General features: G+C 45.9%; 1 protein-coding gene across 8 annotated transcripts in view; it reads left to right on the top strand.

Annotated features, from left to right (window-relative positions):
- LOC125447422 (non-receptor tyrosine-protein kinase TYK2) overlaps positions 1-24656 on the top strand; it is a 95358-nt gene that overhangs the window by 65308 nt on the left and 5394 nt on the right. For 7 of the 8 annotated variants that reach the window (XM_059639816.1, XM_059639814.1, XM_059639810.1 and 4 more), the window contains 12 exons: positions 1703-1876; positions 4447-4534; positions 9508-9635; positions 10988-11123; positions 15769-15920; positions 17045-17195; positions 17962-18056; positions 18702-18894; positions 19984-20102; positions 20495-20667; positions 24030-24147; positions 24529-24639. In XM_059639816.1, the coding sequence (XP_059495799.1) occupies positions 1703-1876; positions 4447-4534; positions 9508-9635; positions 10988-11123; positions 15769-15920; positions 17045-17195; positions 17962-18056; positions 18702-18894; positions 19984-20102; positions 20495-20667; positions 24030-24147; positions 24529-24639 (1638 nt within the window). Of the gene's footprint in view, positions 1-1702; positions 1877-4446; positions 4535-9507; positions 9636-10987; positions 11124-15768; positions 15921-17044; positions 17196-17961; positions 18057-18701; positions 18895-19983; positions 20103-20494; positions 20672-24029; positions 24148-24528; positions 24640-24656 lie in introns of those variants that run through there. The other variant, XM_059639818.1, reaches the window with a different exon arrangement.

Raw genomic sequence — 24656 nt, forward strand, 5'->3', positions numbered from 1 at the left:
ATGAGCTGGAAACCAAACTCTTTCCTATGCCTTTGGGTTATTTTTCCAAAGAGATGTTTCTCCTAAGCAAAAGAAACCCTCTGATCTTCCTAACTGAAAGCAGCCTATTAGTCTGTAATGTTTACTCCATTTATTCCTGGAGATCTGCCAATCGAACATAGCCTCATTACACCTTCTAAAGGTCCCTCTAAAACTGACTTTAAAAGGAAAAACTTGGCTGCAGAAATGCTGACCACTTCATCATTCAATCCCTTCATACACACAGACCAAAGCTGCCATGCCACTGGGTCAAAATCCAAGCCGCAAAATCAATCATGTTGCAATTTGGATAAATCGCATTGTTTAGATCACACCTGCTTGTAAGATACTAGTTAATTGTCAGCCACATTGCTGTGGGCCTGGAGTCACATTTAGCCCTGAGCTGGTAAGGGCAGCAGATTTCCTTCTCTAAAAGACATCGGTGAACCAGATAGGTTTTATCACTGGTAAAAGCTGGTAATAGTCTCCACAGGCTAGCTCTTCGTTCCAGAGATTTTATAAATTGAATTTCAGTTTCACTATCTGCCGTTGTGTGACTTAAATCCACGCCCCCAGGACATTAGCCTGGGGTTCTGGATTACTAGCTGGTGATATTATCACCATGCCCCTGTACCAGGATGCCAAAGGTGAGAAAATAGCCTCACCTGGGAAGAAGATAACCAGGTGTAGAGCTGAATGAACACAGCAGACCGAGCAGGAAGGCTGACGTTTCATTTTTCTGAGGAAGGGCCTAGGCCTGAAACGTCAGTCTTCCTGCTCCTCTCATGCTGCTTAGCCTGCTGTGTTCATCCAGCTCTACACCTTGTTATCTCAGATTCTCCAGTGTCTGCAGTTCCCACTATCACCCGGGAAGAAACTGGCTTTTGTAATGCAGTTTACACCAGCAACAGTAGGAGTTGACTGTCTAAAGGAAGAGGGCATGGAGCTAGAACAATGTTTACTTGCAAAGGCTAGAGAAATATGCCTTGGGACCAGATCGCCAAAATATGTTCGCATCAGGAATGTGGCTGTGTTAGGTGTTTTTTCATTAATTAGCTCAGGAGCATGTATCCTGTTCAAGTAGTCTTGACATCAATCTGTTATAATGTTGTAAAAACAGAAGTTGCTGGAAAAGCTGAGTAGGTCTGGCAGCATCTGTGAGGAAAAAGGTCAGAGTCAGCGTTTTGGGTCCAGTGACCCTTCCTCAGTTTTAATGAGTGATGCGGTGGAGGCCCTTCTTTGAGGGATATTTTCTTTACCTCTTTGAGCTCTGCCACAAATCCAATGAGTTCCCTCCTTGAAGGTTCGTGCGCTTCTTTAGCCTTGAATGTGTCTGCATGTTGTGGTTAGCTTGGGTCCAGTTGGTTTGCTGCTCTGAGTAAAGTGCTGTATTGTCCTCTTTAGTGTCACATCTCAACAGTAGCCATCTGGCTTACTTCAGCTGATTTGCAGATTCCCCTGAAACAAAGCCATGTGATCCATCCAGAAAGTCAGAGTTGAACCTCTTTATCCCATTGGGATCACTGTTAACTGTTTGGAATCTGGGGAGAGGCAGTTAAGTGGATTGTGCAGAGATGGTTGCCTCAGTCCACCTACACACAAATCACACTGTCACCTGAATCCTCCCTGAGCACTGAGAACGCAATACACGCCAACATAAAGCACTCATCTTTTTTGTTCATAGGAACACCATTTGGGCCGTGGAACGAGGATGAATATCTACGCTGGTAGGTTTTGTGAGGGTGAAGTTGAGGAGGAAGAAGAGATGGACTCTCCCTGTGGAACAAGCCACAGTGAAGCAAGGGATATCCGTGTGGTGTTGAAAGTTCTTGATCCTAGTCACAGAGACATTGCATTGGTGAGAAAAACAGAAGGGAATCTGATCAACATAACATCACCAGTAATTTCTTCAACTCGGTCTTGTGACCTACATATAACTACAGAAATGAAAATATTTCTTAGTGCGTTTTGCAATTGCAGAGTATCCCAAAGTGCTTTCTGGAAAATCAAGTCATGATTGTAATAGAGTCATAGAGCTGTACAGCACGGAAGCAGACCCTTCAGTCCTACTCATCCATGCCAACCAGCTTTCCTAAATAAACCTAGCCCCATTTCCCAGCATTTGGCCCATATCCCTCTGAGTCCTTCCTATTCATTCCCATCCAGATGCCTTTTAAATGTTGTTATTGTCTCAGCCTTCACCACTTCTCCTGGCAGCTCATTCCGTACACACACCACCGTCTGCGTAAAAAAGTTTCCGCTTAGGTCCGTTTTAAATCCTTTCCCTCTCATCTTAAGCCGTCTCCCCTCTCAACTCCTCTACCCTGGGGGAAAGACCTTGTCTATTCATCCTATCCATGGCCCTCATGATTTTGTAAATCTCTGTAAGGCCACCCCTCGGCCTCCGATGTTCCAGAGAATATAGCCCCAGCCTATTCAGCCTCTCCCTGTAGCTCAAACCCTGCAACCCTGGAAACATCCTTGTAAGTCTTTTCTGAATGCTTTCACGTTTCACAACATCCTTCCTATTGCAGGGAGACTAGAATTGCACACAGTATTCCAAACGTGACTAACCAATGTTCTGTACAGTGCAACATAACCTCCCAACTCCTATACTCAATGCAATGACTGATAAAGGCAAGTGTACCTTCGCTATCTTATCTACCTGTGTCTCTACTTTGAAGGAACTATGAACCTCCATGCCAAGGTCTCTTTATTCAGCAACACTCCCCAGGACCTGACCGTTAAGTTTACAACTCCTGCCCTTATTTGCCTTTCCAAAATACAGCACCTCACATTTATCTAAATTAAACTCCGTCTGCCACTCCTCGACCCATTGGCTCATCTGACCAAGATCCCAGGCGCTACATGTTAACAAATTTATAGACAGTAAGCTTCCGTAAATAGCAAGGTGACATTAAATTCCAGCGACTCTGCCTTGGGAACTTTTCCTTTCTCTGGAATGGGCAGATGGACATAGGGTTCACATTTTGCCTGAAAGGAGCCACCTCTGACCGTAGCATTGTGTCAGTACTGCAGTAAACTTTCCTTTCATATAATGCGCTCTTTCTCAGGGAGAGAGATTCAAACAAGATCTTCTGCCCCTCAGACCAGGAGGTGACTAAACTGTGTAGTGATAACCTGACAAGAACCAGCACTGAAGGTGTTAGTTCACTGGGGAGGAGAGTTTTAAATATGAGGCTCATGACAAGAAACTAATGGGGAGGGGGAACTTGTGTTCTCCAGCAGAGTGAATAGGACCTGTGGAGAGGAATGAAGAGGTAGGACATTGTTTGTACAGGAACTTGAGTCCTGCAGCTCAGATACATAGAAACACAGGAATAATACAGCCCCTACCCTTTCTTATATGAAGGAGTTGCCTTCATTAGTCAGCATCCTTAGTTGACTACAACCACAAATGATACAGCTAAAATCATTAAGTCAATCAGACAGTTTGAAAATAACAATGCCAAAACATTAAGAGCTATATGGGTGATATGGCGGCTCAGTGGTTAGCACTGCTGCCTCTCAGCACCAGGCGACCACGCTTTGATTCCCTCTTGGGTGAGAGTGTGGAGTTTGCACATTGTCCCTGTGCCTGCGTGGGTTTCCTCCGGGTGCTGTTGTTTGCCCCCCACAGTCCAAAGATGTATATGATAGGTGGAAGAAGGGTCTGGGCCCGAAATATCAGATTTCCTGCCCCTCTGATGCGGCTTGGCCTGCTGTGTTCATCCAGCGCTTCACCTTGTTATCTCATTTTGGGTAGATTGGCCATGGGAAATGTAGAGTTACAGGAATAAGATAGAGGAGTGGGTGGCATGTTGTTTGGAAGATTAGTGTGGACTCGAAGGGCTGAATGGACTGCTTCCACACTGTAGGGATTCTATAATTCTCTAAAGAACTGTTATAGTCCTAAAAGTCAAGGATCAGCATATGGGAAATGTCATCTCTTGATTTGTAATTTATTTAAAGAGCCACGTGTTTTTGGACTAATTTTCCAGATTGAAAGATTGGTGTTTCAAAATATCATTGGATATTGGAGGTGGGGTGGGAAAACTATGATCTGCTAATTTAATTTGATTCGTATTTAATCAGTTTATCACTGAATCTATTCTGTTGATCCTGCCTTGTTTTATAATTGAGGTTGTGATTATCCTGTGTGCGTGTATATGGTTTTCTTTGTTTGGCAGCAGTTATAACCCACCAGGCTTTATCTTTGATCAGTTCAGGTTCTTGTATGTATCCTGTGCTGGTGTTGCAGCCTGTGCACATACTGCCAGGTCATCCTCCAGCAGCTGCAGTTCTTGTTCAGACACATTGTTTCTTTGGCATTTTCTGACTTTTTTATTCACCTCAGCTATGCCCCTCATGATTCCATAAACCTTTATAAAGTCAGGCTCAACCTCAATTTTGCTTTTTATGTTTCAGGCATTCTTCGAGCTGGCCAGTCTGATGAGTCAAATCTCTCACGCTCACCTTGCCTTCGTGCATGGAGTCTGTGTGCGGGGCTCAGAAAGTAATTCATAGTTTTTTCATACCTCTTAAAACTAAAGTTTTTTTATTTGCTTGTGTGGTGATGCTTAAAGCCTTAGAGTTCCTCTATTATTGTTAATCCTGAGAAATGGATCACTGCAGGATTCCCGTTCTCACTCCCAGCCCTCTCCCCTGTCATTCCCAAATTCTCAATTCCCAGTCTGTGGTGTGCTGTTGGAAGGAGCAGTGGCAGACGATGCAGGAACTTTACGGAAACCGCTCCAAGCCTTTGGAGGGTTGAGGGGGTGGGGAGCAGAGGAAATAACCATACTCTCTTTTTGTTTCTCTTCGCTGGTCATTGTAGTCAACTGTTTTCAGAAACGGATTCCTGAGCATGAGCTGCAGAGCGTTCATACCCTGGCCAGGCAGGAGTAACAGCCACTGGCCATGATAATTTATGATTCTATTCCAGAGGTTTTCTTTGGCTTCACACCCAGCCTGAGCAGTAGGCTTTTACATTCTGTGCCTGCAGTGACTATTATTTCGAGCTGATTTAACCTCACTGGTCCATGCTGTCCCAGTGCCCTGTTTAATTTCCATTGCTGTTGGTCTGCCTCGCTGATGACACAGAATGGGAGCTTCCTGTTTCACTTATGGTGATACAAACATGTTAGTCCACTGCATTTATCCAGATAATCAAAATGGACTCAGGGGGCTATTTGATTGTGGGAGAAAGGTCCAAATATTTGATGTGTTAAAAGGGATTGGCATGCTGCTTAAAAAGTACCCATAAGCAACATATTTTGTATTGTGCTATATGTTTAAGTAAATGAAGACAACACCGCTTTTAAAATTTGCCCGGCCCCTCCTGACCTGTGATTTTGTGCTCACTGTGTAGATGACTACAAAGTACTCTCCGTTCTGAGTCTATCACATTCTAGATCCAGTTCTATTGCTCTGTTTTGCTGGCTATTTTTGTAGCTTGTCTACTGATTTATTTTTCTGTCTGATCATTCAGTGTGCAGACCGCCCTGTCAGCTGCGTGGCTTCATGTTCATGTTCATCAAACCTTTCAACTTCAGCAAAGACAATTTCACACATTGTGCATTCTTTCTCAGTTCAAAGTGTCACACCTTTTTGCAATGACTGCAAAAGGTTTCTCCAAGAAAACCATAAACTGGAGTTTGTGTTCCCAGCACTACGAAAACCAGGAAGCGACTGTGAATGCTCAGACACTCTGTCAGCCTTCCTGCTCCTCTGGTGCTGCTTGGCCTGCTGTGTTCATTCAGCTCTATACCTTGTTATCTCAGTAGCAACGATCAGCTTTAAATGACCTGGGTTGCTCATTGATTTTTGTGTTCTGCACCGTATTTCCAGCCTTTCAAAAGGGAGCCATTGGTACTAAATAAAGCAGATATGGCTTAATGATGCAGGGGAATGGAGTCATAGAGATGTACAGCATGGAAACAGACTCTCCAGTCCAACCTGTCCATGCTGACCAGATATCCTGAATCAATCCTGCCAGCATTTGGCCCTCTAAACCCTTCCTATTCATAAACCCATCCAGAAGCCTGTTAAATATTGTAATTGTACCAGCCTCCACTTTCACTGGCAGCTTGTTCTATGCATGCGCCCCCCCCCTCCGCATGAAAATGTTGCCGCTCAGGTCCCTTTTTATAATGCCCCCTCTCACCTTCAATCTATGGCCTCTAGTTGTGGATGCTGCTGTCCTGGGGAGATGATCTTGGCTATAGCAGGACATTTTGGATTGTGCACCAGCTTCCCAATTACATTGCCAGAGAGTTTGCTTTCGCCCTGAGCATATCGGCAGCACCATTTGACATAGAGTCCTGCAGCACGGAGACGGGCCCTTCTGCCCAAACTGGTCCGTGCCGACCAATGTGTCCATCCACACTAACCCCATTTCCCCACACTTGGCCCATATCCTTCTAAACCTTTCCTATCCATGTATTCGTCCAAATGCCTTTTAAATGTTGTTAATGTGCCCACCTCAACCACTTATGCTGGTAGCTCGTTCAATTTGTGTATCATCTTCTGTAAAAGAAGTTGCCCGTCAGGTTCCCATTTATTCTTTTCCCTCTTAACCTTAAACTGATGTCCTGTAGTCCTCAATTCCCAAATTCCAGGGGGAAAAAAAACTGAGTGCATTCACTCTATCCATGCCTCTCATGATCCTGTGCCATCCCCCTATAGGATCCACCCATCACCCCCAGCAGTCTCCTACACTTTTTTTTTAAACAAAAAAGTCCTAACTTTCCCAATCTCGCCCTATATCTCAGTGCCTTGAGCCCTGGCAACATCCTTATAAATTTCTTCTGCACTCTTTCCACTTTAATAACATACTTCCTACAGCAAGGTGACCAAAACTGAGCACAGTATTCCTACCTGCAGCTTCACCTATGTCCTGTACAACTGCCACATAACTTCCTAACGTCTATATTTAATATCCTGACTGATGAAGGCCAGTCTGCCAAAAGCCGCCTTCACTGCCCTGTCTACCTGTGACTCCACTCCAGAGAACCATGCACCAAGGCCCCTCTGTTCCACTACACTCCTTAAGGCCCTACCATTCACCATGAAACTCCTACCTTGATTTGACTTTCCAAAATGCGACACCTCACATTTATCTATATGAAACTCCATTTGCCGTTTCTCGGCCCACATCCCCAACTGATCAAGATGCTGCTGCAATTTCTGGTAACCTTCCTAACTGTCTATGATACTGCCTATTTTAGTGTCACCTACAAGCTTTTTAATCATGCCTTGTACATTCTCATCTGCATCATTGATTATAGATAACAAACAGCAACGAGGCCAGCACTGACCCCTCAGGCACATTGTGAGAGACAGGCCTCCAGTCCTACAAACACTCTTCCGCTATTTCACTCTGCTTGCTACCATCAACTTAATTGTTACTTGGCATTGACATAGGACTGCAGGGTTGCTTTCCTGCAGATGTGCTGCTGTTGTGCCATCTAGAAATGGCATGGACGTTAAACATGCTGCAAAAGTAAGTCATTCCAGTTTAGACTCTTCCGACCCAAAGGCAGAGCTCTTCAAGTAGTTATGTAGAGCCCAGTTTCCATGTTTAACTCATTTTACCCACGTGAGCTGTGCTTTACTGGACAGGAGTGCTAAAACACAGTCCCAAGTAGCCAATCACAATTGCGATGAAGATAACCTTCGATTAAGCACAAAAGATCTGTTTGTTCAGAGAAGCTAGGACATGGGAGTGACTGAGACAATAGTCTTAAAGTGTAATCCAAAAGGTTCTCGGATTGCTGACCTTGCTTTCACATGGGTTTGGATTACAGTAGCAAACAAGCAATTCATTCATCCAACCTTAAAATGCTCCAGATGGAGTCTCTCCGTCCAGATCTGGTCACTGCACCTGAGGAAGGATATAGGGGTTTTGGAGAGGGTGTTGTGCAGATTGTCCATCATGATACTGGGGCTTAGAGTTATGCGGACAGCTTACATAAACCAGAATTTCTCTTGCTTATGAGAGGGGATCTGATCAATGTGTTCAAAGTGTTAAAACTGCTTGGTGTAGATGCAAAGAAATATTATCTCTGATCAGAATTCAGGAATAGGTTTTTTGAAATTTGACCTCAGCTTTTCAGTTGTGAAATGGAGAGACATTTTCTCATACAGAAGATGGGAATCTGATGTTCTCCCCTGTCAAGACTGTGAGTGTATGTCTGCTGGGGGTCAGATGGATTCTCTGAGACTGGGATTAATGGGTATTATGCGGTTAAGCGTATTGAAGAACATGACATGTAGCCAGCTCAAGGCACAGGTCAGCACCAATCTAGTGAAACAACAGAGCAAAGATTAACCCAACTCGTGCTCTTTATGTTGCAAAGAGGTAGGAGACGCTATTCCTTTTTGAATCAGATCACCTTCAGATTGAAAAATGATTGCCTCACCTTAGCAGCTCAGTTTCCTGTTTGGTTTATCCTCCAATTGTATAAACTCAGCAGCTTTTCCAGTCATTTCACAAAAGCACTGCCCTGTTTGATGCTTCATCCTCCAGTGAGACGTTAGCTGGGAACTAGTCCACTTATTCAATGGGTGTTACTGATCCAGAAGAATTCTCCCAAACTTGTACCACATCATCTTACCCCAGAGAAAATGTGTGTTTGTCTTTGTAGTGTCCATATAGCTCTGCCTGTTTTTTTTGGTGAGGGCTGTAATCACAGTATACATTATAATGTTTATCATGCTGCATGTTTCACAGAACTCATTTTGTCCCACAGTGCCCAGAATGTGGCCCAGTGGTTAGCACTGCAGCCTCACAGTGCCAGGGACCTAGATTTGATTCCACCCTCAGGCAGCTGTCTGTGTGGAGTTTGCACATTCTCCCTGTGCCTCTTTGGATTTCCTTTAGGTGCTCCAGTTTCCTCCCACAGTCCAAAGATGTGCAGGTTAGCTGGATTGGACATGCTAAATTGCCCACAGTGTCAAGGGTGGAAAATGCGGGGATAGAATAGGGGGTGGGTCTGGCTAGGATGCTTTTTGGAGGGTTGGTGTGGACTCAATGGGCCAAATGGCCAGCATCCAGACTGGGAATTCTGTGAAATCTATGTAATTATCATGTTTATATTGCTGCATTTCTAACCAAAGTGTTCTCCTTATGTTTATGTAACAATAAAGTGGAGCTAACAGAACAACTGGCCAAAGGCTGGACCCGGAACTCCCAGTTGGATTACACTACGTAAAATGCCCTCATTTTTAAAAAACAAATCACTTCTCTCTTGAGTAATTCCTTCTGCGGTTCCTTTGAAATGCTGCAAAATCAGACAAATCAGTGAAGCTAGACTGAAACCACAGAATTACAAATAACTCATGTTTGAATAAAACCTTCCTGCCAAAGGATTTTTAGAATGAGCTTCATCACAAAACATTTAGGCATGTTGACAAATTTTATTTTGAGCTCTTCTGCAATATCCTCCTTTGTATTACAGAAAAATGATAACTGTCCTCAATTTACAGATATACTTGTGGAAGAATATGTCGAATTTGGACCTCTGGATGTCTTGTTGCGAAAGGAGAGAGGAAAGCTGAACCCAGAGTGGAGTCTGACTGTCATTCAGCAACTTGCTAGTGCACTGAGCTACTTGGTATGCATCAGTATGCCTTGCGCCATTTCACAGAATCACTGTTGTATGGAAAGAGACCATTCAGCCCATCAAGTCAGCACCAACTCTCCAAAGAGTAACCTACGGAGAACCAGGTCCCTTACTTTATTCCTGTACCCCACATTTCCCATAACCCACCTAGCCTGCACATCTATGGCAATGGGAGGAAACTGGAGCAGTCAGAGGAAACCCACACACATGGTGCAAACTCCATGCAGTCGTTCGAGGGTGGAATCAAACGCAGGTCTCTGGCACTTTGAGGCAGCAGCACTAACCACTGTGCCATCGTGCTGCCCTATGCCACCATATTTCCTGACAAAATATAGTTAGTTGTACAAGATAGAAACAGACCATTTGGTCCAACTTGTCCATGCTGACCAGACATCTTAAATAAATCCTTCGGATTTGCCAGCATTTGGCCCATATCCCTCTGAACCCTTCCTATCCATACACCCAACCAGATACATGTTGTAATTGTACCAGCCTCATTCCATACATGCACCACCCTGTGTGTGAAAAGTTAGAACCCTTTTAAATCTTTCCCCTCTCACCTTAAACCTATGCCCTCTAGTTTTGAATCCTCCGCCGGCGCAGGCGGAGGGGGTGGGGGAGGTGGAAGAAAAGCCTGCCTATTCAGCCTCTCCCTGTAGCTTAAACCCTGGCAACATCCGTATAAATTTTCCAAGTTTCACAATATTTTTACTGTAGCAGGGAGACCAGAATTGAATGCAGTATTCTAAAGATAACACATCTGTCTTTGTCTGTGTGTGAACATAATTGAAATGTATTTGCAGGGTTGCATGTTTGTCTACATAAATATAATTGTGGTATTTCAACATAACTACTGCATGGTAAAGCATTTAAGCGTTTGGGGAGGGAGTGGTGATAAGTTGCTGTGTGAATGCCTCCCCCAGCGTCTCGCTGTGGAAGTACACCGGCTGGCTCTGGAATGGCTCAGTGACGAAGCTCTGACTGTGCTGAGTTAGCCCTTCTGCTCGGTGCTGGTTGGGGTGTGACAGTTGGTCTCTGTGCTCAAGGATGGGGTGGGGTGGGGGCAGGGGGAGGTGTGAAATGGTAGTGGTAGTAGTGTTCAAAGAAAATGTAATCCCGCATTCTTGTCCAATAGCCAGTTCACACTCACTGTTTGGGTTGATGCACAAAGAATGATTGAATGAATAAAAGACAATTGACACATTGAAACCCTGACAGACTGTCAGTGCCTTCAGATTTCAGTCGAGAGATTGGTCAGTAGCCTTTGAGCAGGAATCTCACTGAACTAGCATTTTGTTTCTGTCTGACCAGAATGAACATTTGGCAATTTTCTTTCTTCTCAGGAGGATAAAAACATGGTGCATGGGAACATTTGCTGCAAGAATGTGCTCGTAGCGAGGAAGGGGCTGGAAGATGGAAGCACCCCTTTCATCAAAGTCAGTGATCCCGGCATCAGTTTCACCGTGCTCACTCGAGAAGGTCAGTCTGTGCCTTTGCTGCTTGGGGGAGCTGAGGATGTGGGGAAATTCCACTTTCAAAAACACTGCCCCATATTGAAAACCAAGCCTACAGCTACACGCCAGTGAAATTTAGTTCTTACACACAAAGGCACTCTCGCCATTCCTCTCAGATTGGCAATTGGTCTGTTGCTAGTGGTATAGGGAAAAGGAGTTTTGTACATTGAGCTGGAAGTGGATAAGGGTCCACTCTGCAGGAGATTACCAAATGTCACCTATTCAAATATGTGGCTGCTTGAGGTGTATTATAAATTAAATCCGTATTTATATGTAAACGTGTCATGCTAATAGCTCCCATACACCAGTGGTGGTGGTATAATGGCATCCAGAAACTTGACCAGTGTGTCGAGAAGAGTGGAAGTTAGTACCAACTCAAAATTTCTGCTTCTCAAATTGCTGTAATTTTCTGTTTAACCAGAGCAAGAAAAATTAAGGGATTGATTGACTTTGAAATGTGGAATGAATTAAACTGGCTGTACTTGAATTAAAGCCAAATTCCTTTTACATGTGCTTTCCTGGTTCCACTCCCTGTCCGCAACACCAGTGGGAGGTTGGTGAGCAGAACCCATCATTTTTACACTTGGGTTTAGGACTTTGAGCCGCCGTAGGATGGGGTTTGGAGGAAGGAGTGAATGGCCAGTCTGGAAACCTAGATACTGCGAGCATAGGAACAGGAGTAGGCCATCTGCCCATTGAGCTTGCTCTGCCACTCAGCAAGATCATGGCTGATCTGATTTCCTACCACATGCTTATCTTGGGCCCAGATCCCTTCAAATCCTTGCTTAATAAACATTTTGTTTCAAGTTTAAAATTGACAATTGAATTAGCATTAACTGCCATTTGTGGAAGAGGTGTTCCAAACTTGCATTACTCCTTGCACATCGAAGTGATTTCAAACATCTCTCCTGAGTTGCCTGGGCTGAATTCTGGTTCTAGGGTCTTTAAGCAGCTGATAAATGAAAGCATTCCAACTTGGATTGAAATGGTTCCAGCAATGAGCAGCTTGCCCAAGCAGTGAAGGGCAAGGCCCAGAGTCAGCCTGTGCTGGGTTAGGTGGGCACATGACTACATAGAATTATAGCATCCCTACAGCCGTTTGGCCCTGCAAATCCAACCGACCCTCCAAAGAGCATCTCAACCAGACCCACTGCTTACCCTACCCCTGCATTTCCCACCCTCGACACGACAGGCAATTTAGCATGGCCAATCCGACTACCCTGCACATCTTTGGACTGTGGGTGGGGAGAACATGCAAACTCCACACAGACAGTCACCAGAGGGTGGAATTGAACCTGGTTCCCTTGCGCCGTGAGGCAGCAGTGCTAACCACTGAGCCACCGTGCCATCCCTAATGGAGGAATCCACAGGCAGGATTTCTATTCCTTGCCATCTCTGCTGGGAAGGTTGAGCAAATGTGAGGCTGTGATTCATCTCAATACGAGTGAATAATGTGTAAAGGCACTCGGACCTGATGGAAACAAGCTCGAGGAATGAATCTGCAAAGGAGATTAGTGATATGGAATAGAATAGAATAGTCATCTATTGCTACTTGTAGTTTGTACAAAACAAAATGCAGTGAAAAGTGTTTAAGTCACCATACCATGTGCCTATATTAATAACACAAGGTATAGAAAAAGAAAATATTTAAAAATTAAGACAAAGTCCATCTTAGTTCATGACTCCTGGGATTGGGAAAGGTCTCGGTGATGTTTGAGGGTTAATAGTTTTCTGATCCAATGGTCCTGTTGCTTTAATTTAATATCTGTTGAAAAGAGTTGCATTATTTGCTATTCCAAGTTCATTTTTTGCTTTCCCTACTAATCCTCCAGTTGTGAATGTGAGAGAGCTGATTGATTTCCTTTGCTCAGTGGACTGTTCCAATCCTTAAAATTGTTACAGCAGGACAGGGGCGTGCCGTCTACATACTCCCTTCATTCCCAATGACTTCCTCCTCCTCAACACCCGCATCCATGTGGGATTCAGTTTCACAAACATTGGCCTACAAAGCCTCACTAAAATATTCTTTCTCCTAACAAAGCCAGGGCTTACAGCCAAGTTCATTTAGATGTGTGGGACGGCATCCCAGCTGCCAATTTACTCCAGTAGTCTGCTACGCCTGCAACCTGATGTGGTGCATGTTTGAACTGGAATGAGCAGCTTGTCAAATTGGAATCCACGTGTGCTGTAACTCATTTGGTATCACTGTGGTTTCTGAGTCAGACTTTTGGATTCAGTTCTCATCCCACATCTTGACAACAAAACTCCAGGCCTACAGTCCAGTGTCGAACTGAGGGAATGCTGCACTGTCAGAGGAAGTGAAGCCAAGGCCCCATCTGCCTTCTCTGGGGGATAGGAAAGATCCTATGACTATTTTAACAGAAAGCAGTAGAGGTCCTCTTGCTGCCTGGCCAATATTTGCCCTTCAGTTAACATTTACTGGAGCAAATGAACTGATTTGTTATCCTGCTGCTAGTGGGAGCTTGAGGTGACTTCATTAGTTGCTGCTTCCTACATTCTAATTGGAAAGCCATTTCAGAAATGCTTCATTGGCTGCCAAAGAGATAAATCATGAATAGGGCTGCTTAAATACAAGTCAGTTTCAAAATCCCCTTCAAGCGAAAAAGCCCAAGCTCCTTTGTAGACCATTTATTTCACTGGTTGCTGGAAAGACCCACATTACTCACTTTTGCTGTTCCCCAGCTCTGTCTTATTTCTCTTGTTATTAGATGGCCAGAATTCCACATTACAACAATGCCTCCACTTCAAAAAGTCCCGTCAGATATTCTGAGAAAGAGCAAGGCACTACAGAAATGCAAACCTCTTTGCTGCACTTGAGATGGAGTGAGACTCATGCAGGGACAGTACAGTGACTTTTCTGATACTTTTCGGATGAAGGGTCTAGGGCCGAAACGTCAGCTTTTGTGCTCCTAAGATGCTGCTTGGCCTGCTGTGTTCATCCAGCTTCGCACTTTGTTATCACAGTACAATGACTGTTGTGTTTGTTCGAAGGAAACTTAGTGCCTGATTGACTCTGGCTGAGTGCTGGCAGATTGATTTCTTCAACCAGGAAAATCTCCTGGTCAAATGCTTCACATGTCTGCACGGAAGTTCACTGCAGCACATGTCACACTGGGTTCGGAGGTTCAGCAGCAGAAACAGCAATGTGCCAGGGTCGACCTTGGAGGGGGAAAATGTTTAAAAACTCCTCACCCACCTGCTAAACAGATTGGCACAGAGACTGTTGACGTCATGGTAAAACCTGGAGTGCCCCCGCGTGTTTGAGCTGCCGAGCTCCATTGAGGTTGGGCAGGAGAAAGCTTTAGAGTACTTGGATAGTAAGTTGTTCCGGCACTCTGCCAGCTGACAAGATTTACATAGCAATGGGTGAGGCAGATTCAATATTCATGCCAGCTTCCTTGTCAGCCTGTCCTCTCCCCAAACCCAGGCCAACAAACATCCCTCAGAACTGGAGTAGGCCATTCAGCTCCTTGAGCTTGCTGTGTACCCCTTGGAGGTGTGAGAGAACAGCACCAGGAAATGCACCTTCCACCACCGAGAAATTTGTCTTTAACTCCCTCCAGTCATCACATGACCAAAAGCTGAAACTTCACACCAGGCAGCTGGTCCTGTTGTCTTTGCTGTCTGATGGATTGGGATCTGCTCTCCTGGTCTCCTCTCTTACCATCCCATACCAACACCCCAGTCTCACTCCTTCCCCAACCTCACGATTGTGACTCAGTTCAACTGTCTGTCCTCCCAACACGTCCTTTCCCTGCACCACACTATGGCCAGAGCCCCCTCCCACATTACCTACTCACTGTCAGAATGTGCCTTCACGTCCTTAACTCCCTGCATTGCTCATCATTGATTACTTACTTGATCCCTCTGTCACCATGTCCTGATGTTTCTGTCCCCTGTTTCCAGCTCCTCCCCTGGCCCTGACTAACTGTCATGTTCTGTGCATCATGTAGGGTCTTTGGTAAGATACTATCAACTGATTGACTCAATTTTAAAATGATCACCTTTGTGTTTAAATCCCTCTGTCCTTCTCTGCTTCCCCACGTCTCCTTGACAGCTTCACTCCCTATTTCCCTCCCCATGTCCCCTCGACAGCTCCGTTCTCCCCTCCTTCCTCCCCACATCCCCTGGATGGCGCTATCTGTATCTGGCCTCTTGTGCAATCCCAGTTTGTAATCACTTCCCTGTCGGTGGCAGTGCTGTTTGCTGCTGGGGCCTTGAATTGTGGAATTCCTTTCCTCACTGCTGCTTCCTTGAAGATATTCTTTTGAACTTGCCTGTTTGACCTCTTTGTAGTTTGGTCTGAAGCTGGTCATAATTCTGTGGATTGCTGGAGGCACGTTCTGATGGTCTAAGTGCTTCAAGTACGAGGTGTTGAGGGACCCCTGGAATTCAGGGGTGAAAATCGAGCGACAGAAACAGAAAGCACAGTATAAACATGATATATTGTAACTGTGAGTGTCCAGGCATGATATAAACCTTCTGTCTCTACGCTTAGTATTTACTGTTGTGTACTGAGAGTTGAAGGTGAGATTTTGATTTGGGCAGATTGGTGAAACACTGACTTGTGAAAATCCCTGTCTTCCCAGAACGTGTGGAGCGAATTCCCTGGATCGCTCCAGAGTGTGTCCAGAATGTGAACAAGTTAAGTCTGGGTGCTGACAAATGGAGCTTTGGGACGACCGTGCTGGAAATCTGCTGTAATGGAGAGGTCCCACTGAAGGAGCGAACACTGTCTGAGGTAACAGTCTGAACAGTGCTGGGCTGGGCAATGTGAACAAGAGGACCACAGTGCACTCCAGGTGATCATGTGGAGTGGTCATTGGGGCGCAGTGCAGTGGGAAACTGAGACACAGGGATTGGAGGGTCCAGGTTTAAAGCTAAACTCTCTTCCCATACCTTGAGCCACTGGTCACAGCACAATGGTCTGTGTTAGGCGGCTAAAAAGTAGCTGTTTCTTGAGAGCAAGAAATTCAAGAGGATTGAACCCATTTTTACTGGCAGAACATACAGATTGGGGTATCCTGTTCTGTCAGACATTGAGTCTTCCCCAGTTACCGAGATGTGCTGTTGGGGTGTAGCTGTGCCCTTGCAGACAGATGCCTGGCAGGGGGTGGGGAAGACAGAACAGCACAGGCCAAGAAACTGGAGACTGCTGAAGTGGCTCAGAGGTCACAGTTACTGGTGGGAAGAGTTTGGATAAGGGAAGAAAGGTGAGTGGAGCAAGGAGAGGCTGAGGCAGTGAGTTGACGGGGGAAGTTTTGGATCTTGGGAAGAAGGCACAAGTAGCTGAAATGCAAGTCTTAATTTCAGTTGTGATGTGTTGAGTTTTCCTGCCCCACCACCGTGAGCAGCTTTCTGTGCTGGCAAGATTCCCAGTGCAAGTGCTTGGCCTCAAACTTGGGAGTGGCTGACTGCGTTGACTGTGATTAGTGGGAACTGAGTTTGATTCTTTTGTGCAAGGAAACCTTGAAAAATGAGCTGGTGACCCAGCCTAAAGCAAACACATATCGGTGTGTTCACGCTCAAACCTGATTTGCTTTCTTCTACATTTCTGTGCACCCTTTCCGTTCCTCTCCTTTCCACATACTGATGTCTGTCTAGTTCTGGGGGTTAACCATTCCTCCACCTGCCTCCGTGTCTCACTCTCAACGTTCCACTCCAATTCTGGGATTGACAGGGAGGGGGAGCGAGGCTGTGCTGATATATACCCACTGTCTCTCTCTGTGCATCCTGGACTGTAGCCAAGCCCATCCTAGCCCAGCTCAGACTGAAATTGTTTGCCTGCTGCCATCATCCCGTCAGCCCTGCGACTTGTTGGAATTGCCACCTGCAATGCCTTTTTCTGATTTTCATTTTAAACAGAAAGAGAGATTCTACGAGATGAAAGGGAAACTTCCAGAACCTTCCTGTAAGGAGCTTGCTGACCTGAATAGCCAATGTCACAGCTACGAAGCAAACCAACGGCCGTCTTTCCGGACTATTCTGCGAGAACTCACGACGCTGCAACAGCAAAGTAAGGTCCCAGCCCCACCACTGTGTCGTTTTAATGTGGCTGGGTTTTGGGGGGTGGTTTCGGGGCATGCGGCTTGAATAGATCTTTCTGTTACTGGCATGCACTGTATCAGTCAGGGCCATGCTGCCTCTGTGACAGAGTGATACAGGGTCAGCTCTGAGCTGCTCTGCTTTGAAGACCTGTAAGTTTAATCATTCCAAATCTGCCAGCTTTCTGCTCTGAATTCTGTTAGACCAAAGTTGGGAAAACCTATGGCTGAAATTGAGACGTTCATCAGGTCAGTGAAGAGTGATGTGATGCAGTGGGTTTCCAGATAAATTAGCAGATAAACTGTTTTTTGAAAAGTGAGCCACTGCAGGGGGTTTTGCTCTCTTTGCTGGGTGAATTGAAAATCTATTTTAATGGAAGAAAACTATGCATGAGGAATTTTTTTCACAAAAAGATAGTCTGTAACTGTGCTGTAAAGCAGCCGGTGTGAGGACATACCCTGTGACCAGCACTTGTTAATCAAAACAGGAGTCATCAAAATGAGAATGAATTGGGAGAGGTTTGGCCATAATGGGAAAAGTAACCTGTGAATGCTGGTCAAACAACACTTGGCTTTGTCACATCTTTGCATGGCCTTTTGTTGCAGTGATTTTCTTTTTACTAGACTGATTGTTCAGATGTGTTTGGTTCATTGGTGTGTGTCATGTTCCAGTCCAAGAAGTCAGCTGTGCTCTTTATCCAGTTTCCCTGTTCTAATGTTTAATAACCTACTTCCCAGATCCAGATATTTCCTGTGAAAATTCAGTGCCTACCGTCTCTGACCCCACTGTCTTCCAGAAACGCTACCTGAAGAAGGTCCGAGATCTGGGAGAGGTAGGTTTCTTTGCACCTTACAGCCTCCTAGTGTTTAGTAAATGTCCTGTAACAGCTGTGAGAGGATTCTAGCTCTAGAGTAACGTTTGTTGCTATAACTGACTGCTGACGTATGCATTTTGTTCTGACCAAGTGGGTGTGTTGAACATTTGAACGTTAAATGTATTCACCACTGGGTCCAGTTATGGAGCAGAATGGGACTGGACAGTTTGGTTTCCCAGTCCCGACTTCAAGCACAGAGTGATTTCAGTCACACTTTTCCCCCCTTGTCTTTTGCCCCCTCAGTGTGCCCCAGTTTTAGCAGCATCACTTGTGCTGTCCTGTTTCTGACAGCATCCGTTCCAAGAGCTGGTGTGCAGGACGTAACTGCTCCGAGCTCTGTCTGAGAATGTTATTTGAAGCCTGAAATTACAGGGAACTCCTGGCTATAACAGGAACAGGTTTTCACTCACTGTCGCTCTCCAGTAAGAGCTGCTGCATCTTGTCTTTGTTAAATGTAGATAGGACAACCAGCCCAGCTAACTTGGTGGCCTGAGTTGTATTGTTTATTTGTAAGGAATGGAATTAGCAAATGTCTTGGGAGCAGAAAGGAAATTTGGATTGAGGAAGTAATATTTTAACCCTGGACAATTTGCTTTGCTCTAGGGTCACTTTGGCAAGGTGGGTCTGTACATTTATGACCCATTTAATGATGGCACAGGGGAAGTTGTGGCAGTGAAATCGCTGAAGTCAGAGTGTGGAGAGGAGCTCCACACGAGCTGGACACGGGAGATCGAGATTCTGAAAACCTTGTACCATGACAACATCGTCAAATACAAAGGCAGCAGCAGTGAGCAAGGTAACCACAAAAGGCATTCCCACTCCACATTAGCCTCTGCATCACATTGAGGCGTGGTCAGCAAGTAATCTCCCGGCTCAGGGAACCGAGAAAAGCTGATGGTGTACAAGAGGAATGACAAGGTGTGGAGCTGGATGAACACAGGAGGCCAAGCAGCATCAGAGGAACAGTACCAAAGGGCTTGGGTTCTTCTGCTGGATTTGAGCTGTACCATCTCAACTCCAAATAACCAAACTTGCTCTCAGATGGTTTCTCAAAACACCCCAAGGTGTTTCACTGAGGTTTGAATTGCAGTTACTTGTGTCAGGAAGTACAGCTGGCTTTCACACAGCATGATCCCAGATACAGCAGATGGCACGAATAGTTATTTTTTATTTTGGTGATGTTGAGTGTGAAAAGAACATCATTCAGATCCTGGGAGAGAGGAGGTGGAAGAGATAGATAGAAAAGATAGGATATAGATGAACCAAAAGCAACTAAAACAAAGTAAGGAAAAGTCCATTAAAAGCACTGAAGATAAATCAGGCTCATGGGGAGGGCCAGTGGCTGATGGCATTGTTACCAGTTTTGTTGTTTATGTAAGATTTACAGTCAAACTGAGGAAGATGGTGAAGACCCCTGAAAACTGCCTGATGGCCAGAAAGCTGAAGGAAAGGGTTTGACTTCATTAAAACTTGTGTGTGTGTCTGCGTCTCCTGGATTCCCTGATGCACAGCCTATGTCATGTCACAGTGCACTCAGTCCTGGTGTTTGCTGAAAGGGTTTGAAAAGCCTGTTAGTGGGTCCTGGGAGACAAGCATCTAACAAAAAAATGATGACATAGTGGGGCTTCCCTTGAGGTGGTCATACAAAGAGATGAAGGCTAGAGGAGTTGCCTGAAACAGGCTGAATGCACCTTAGTCAGTACGAAACGCTATGCACATGATTTTCCTGAGCAGTACCTGTTCCTTTAGCTGAACCAGTTGTGAAAGATCTTGTGTACTTCGCTTAATAAACATCTCCGTCCAGATGGAAACTGTTGTTATTCACTGACGGTGCATTAATTGAGACAAGTCCCATCTTTAAACTTGTTGTTTCCATTTGTTTTAGGAGGTCAGATTGTACAGCTGATTATGGAGTATCTGCCGCTGGGCAGTCTGCGAGATTACCTTCCAAAACACGCTGTCGGACTTGGGCAGCTTCTGCTATTCGCAAAACAGATTTGTCAGGTAAAAACACACACCAGGCTTTGTTTTCCTTTATTATTCAAGTAATTAAATATCATAAATGTCTTCATACTTTGTACTGTCTCAGTGCTCATGTGTTGTACTAGTTATTTCCCTGTAACGCCATTCATCCTGCACTCCCATTGATCCAGACACCAGGAGTCCACAGTAGGACATTTCTTGGCAGAAGTGACTCAGTAAAAATGCCATGATATATAACTGAAACCTGCATCACAAACGTTCAATGTTGGCCTGTTGGAGTTCACAGGTAACATTGCCTGTGAAGAGTTCTCACTCCAGACAAGTCTCTCAGAGTACAACCACTTCTATCAGGCCTTGCTTTCTAACATGGAGTGCACAGGGCCCTGACCCATGGTCTTTTGTCTTTAATTCAGGGCATGTCGTACCTCCAGTCACAGCGGTATGTGCATCGTGATCTGGCTGCCAGGAATGTCCTGGTGGAAAATGAGAATGTTGTGAAGATTGGGGACTTTGGATTGGCCAAAGCGATCCCTGAGCACCAGGACTATTACCGAGTGAAAGATGATGGAGACAGTCCTGTGTTCTGGTGAGTTCCTGCCTTGCCACATTGGCAGCTCTCAGGGCTGGAGGGAGAATAGGCATCATTGTCTCTCAGCCAGATACCCAGGTTCTCCATTCTCCATGGTCAGCCAGAGGGAGCTGGGTGCTGCAGCTGGCCTCAGCCCTGACTTTGACAATTTGACCTTTTTTTCGGGACCAGAAATGCAAGATTGAGATAAAAAAGATTTATAAATTCCCAACAAATTCCTTTACTCAGTGAGTAGCAAGAATGTGGAACAGGCTACTACTGGAAGTAAACAGGTTTGAATAACATGTTTAAATAAAGCTCAGTAAACATGAGGGTCAAGTTTCAAACCTATTGTAAGTTAATAAAGTGTGAAGCTGGATGAACACAGCAGGCCAAGCAGCATCTCAGAAGCACAAAAGCTGACGTTTCGGGCCTAGACCCTTCATCGGAGAGGGTCCTTAAATAAATAGGGAGAGAGGGGGAGGCGGACCAAAGGTGGATAGAGGAGAAGATAGGTGGAGAGGAGAGTACAGGTGAGGAGGTGATAGGTCAGTCCGGGGAGGACAGACAGGTCAAGGAGGCGGGATGAGGTGATGTCCACTTCAAGCCCACCGACTCCCACAGTTACCTAGAATACACCTCCTCCCACCCACCCTCCTGCAAAAATTCCATCCCCTATTCCCAATTCCTTCGCCTCCACCACATCTGCTCCCAGGATGAGGCATTCCATTCCTGCACATCCCAGATGTCCGTGTTCTTCAAGGACCGCAACACACCCCCCCCCCCCCCCCCCCGCAGTGGTCGAGAACGTCCTTGACCGTGTCTCCCGCAACACATCCCCCACACCCCGCCCCTGCAATAATCGCCTAAGGGAATCCCCCTAGTCCTCACATACCACCCCACCAACCTCCCGAATACAACGCTTCATTCTCCAACACTTCCGCCATCTACAATACGACCCCACCACCCAAGACATTTTTCCATCCCCACCCTTGTCTGCCTTCTGGAGAGACCACTCTCTCCGTGATTCCCTTCTCCGCTCCACACTCCTCTCCAACCTCACCACACCCAGCACCTTCCCCTGCAACTGCAGGAAGTGCTACATTTGCCCCCACACCTCCTCCCTCCCCCCCCATCCCAGGCCCCAAGATGACTTTACACATTAAGCAGATGTTCACCTGCACATCTGCCAATGTAGTATATTGTATCCACTGTACCCGGTGTGGCTTCTTCTACATTGGGAAAACTAAACGGAGGCTTGGGGACTGCTTTGCAGAACACCTCCACTTGGTTCGCAATAAACAACTGCACCTCCCAGTCGCAAACCATTTTAACTCCCGTTCCCATTCCTTAGATGACATGTCCATCCTGGGCCTCCTGCAGTGCTACGATGATGCCACCTGAAAGTTGCAGGAACAGCAACTCATATTCTGCTTGGGAACCCTGCAGCCCAATGGTATCAATGTGGACTTCACAAGTTTCAAAATCTCCCCCTCCCCCACTGCATGCCAAAACCAGCCCAGCTCGTCCTCACCTGCCTAACCTGTTCTTCCTCTCACCTATCCCCTCCTCCCACCTCAATTTCCCACCTACCAACCTCATCCCGCCTCCTTGACCTGCCTGTTCTCCCCCGACTGATCTCTCACCTCCCCACCTACACTCTCCTCTCCACCTATCTTCTCCTCTATCCATCTTTAGTCTGCCTCCGCTATCCATCTTTAGTCTGCCTCCCCCTCTCCCTATTTATTTCAGAACGCTACCCCATCCCCCTCTCTGATGAAGGGTCTAGGCCTGAAACGTCAGCTTTTGTGCTCCTGAGATGCTGCTGGGCCTGCTGTGTTCATCCAGCTCCACACTTTGTTATCTTGGATTCTCCAGCATCTGCAGTTCCCATTATCTCTGATCATAATTCAAACCTATTGTGGTTGGTTGGCTCACCGAGCTGGTTTTTTGTTCCATAGCTGTTTCATTACCCTGCTGGGTAACATCAGTGCAGCCTCTGGTGAAGCTCCGCTGTGTTTTCCCGCCTGGCTTTTATACTCTGGGGTCCATTGAGCTGGATTACCTCACTTTTCCTTTGTAGTGGAGTGTATATGGGCTCGAGTTCTTCGTGTTTGTTGATGGCTTTCTTTGTGGAGTACCAGGCTTCTAGGAACTCCCAGTTCGACTGGGACAACACCAAGATCCTGGGACAACACCAAGATCCTGGGACATGTAAAGCAGAGGCAGGCACAGGAGTTCGTAGATGCCTGGTACTCCACGAAGAAAGCCATCAATAAATATGTAGAACCCAACCCCAAATACACTCCACTATGAAGGAAAATCGGAAGTGAGGCAATCCAGCTCAAGACTCCAGAGTTTAAAAACCAGGCGGGAAAACACACCAGCGCTTCACCGGAGGCTGCACTGATGATGTTACCCAGCAGGGTAATGAAACATCTGCAGAACAACAAGCCAGCTTGGTGAGCCAACCAACCACAACACCCACAACCCAAGCTACAAATCTACTCCAAAACCTTCAGACCTATTAAATCACTAATCACTTTGCTTCTCTCTCGTTTGTTTATCCAAGGGATGTGAGTGACACTGGCTGGTCAATGTTTCTTGCCGATCCTCTTATGCCATTTGAGAAGGTGATGGTGGAGAGCCAGATGGATGCTGATCTGCTGAGTGTTTCTAGCACCTCTCTCTTTATTGCAGGCTTCCAGTGTGTGCAGCCTTTTGCTTTAGTTGTGATGTTGAAGTAGTGGTGAGTGAGTGTGATGTTTTAGTGAAGTCAGTGATGTTTAGCCTCTCTGTCTGGGTGGAGAGCATTTAGTCTCTGTTCAGCTGTTTCTCACTCAAGACCAGGAGCTTGCTGTGAGCAGCCTTGGAGACAATGTGAGGGAAAAGTCAGCAGACTCTTACTGCTGTGTAAGTCTTGTCAAAACCTTCTCATGATCCTTAGCCCTGCTTCTCGATGCACTGACTGGTGTCAGTCCTGGCAGGGGGAATGTGCTGCTGGGTGTCAGCAAGGGGGAACAGTTGAATTGAATGGGGGAGTTTTGACCTGACAGAGGGAGTGCCTAGGATGAGGGTTTGTCTGTCGTCACTGGGTGGAGATGACATCCTGAATGTTGCTGAGCTCTTTGACTGCTGAAGCCACCATGACCAGCTGCTGACCTCTGTTTCGGATCCTGCATCATGAAGGGTTTCCCTCATTCCTGATCCGAGTGATGCTGAGGCCAGTCAATATGACCTGTCACTGTGCTGGCTGAGAGCACTTTCACAACCTTGGTCCTTCCTGATGTTTGAGCCAATGTGAGGAAATGAAATATGGGCCGTTATGACAAATAACAGCAGTTATTCATACATATTTATGCTTGTGTGTCCTGTTCCAGGTATGCTGTTGACTGTCTCAAGGAAGGAAAATTCAACTTTGCTTCTGATGTTTGGTCGTTTGGAGTCACATTATATGAACTTTTAACGTATTGTGAAACCCGCCAGAGCCCACCAGCTGTAAGTTATCTTCTGCAGTGTGTATTGAATGTGTGATGTGGTCAGGTCCCATTTGTGCAGTGTGATTGGGTCCAGCCTTGACTGACCCCAATCCACTGACCATTGCTATGCCTGGGAGAACTCTGAAGGATGGTGGAACAGCCATCTCTCTACTGTGAGCTTTCACTGACCCCCCCAGTTCTATTTTTCCCCACAGGCATCATGGCACAGAGGAGTCTCCAGCTCCCATTCTATCTCTACTCAGTGTCGTACTATTTCACTGTCCCCTCCACTGAAGTTCTTTTACTGTGCAGGATTCCCTTTAAAAGGACTCATTTAATTTTGAGAGTGTAGGAGATGATGTCTATGACTTACTGAGGTACTTTCATACCTTGTTCCTAGAAATTCATTGAGATGATCGGAGTGACGCATGGACAAATGACGGTGGTACGACTGATTGATTTGCTGGAGAGGGGACAGCGCTTGCCTTGTCCAAAGTCTTGCCCTCTGGAGGTAAGAACAGAAATTGG

Source organism: Stegostoma tigrinum, chromosome 35, assembly GCF_030684315.1.
Source record: "Stegostoma tigrinum isolate sSteTig4 chromosome 35, sSteTig4.hap1, whole genome shotgun sequence".
NCBI classification, from domain to species: domain Eukaryota; kingdom Metazoa; phylum Chordata; class Chondrichthyes; order Orectolobiformes; family Stegostomatidae; genus Stegostoma; species Stegostoma tigrinum.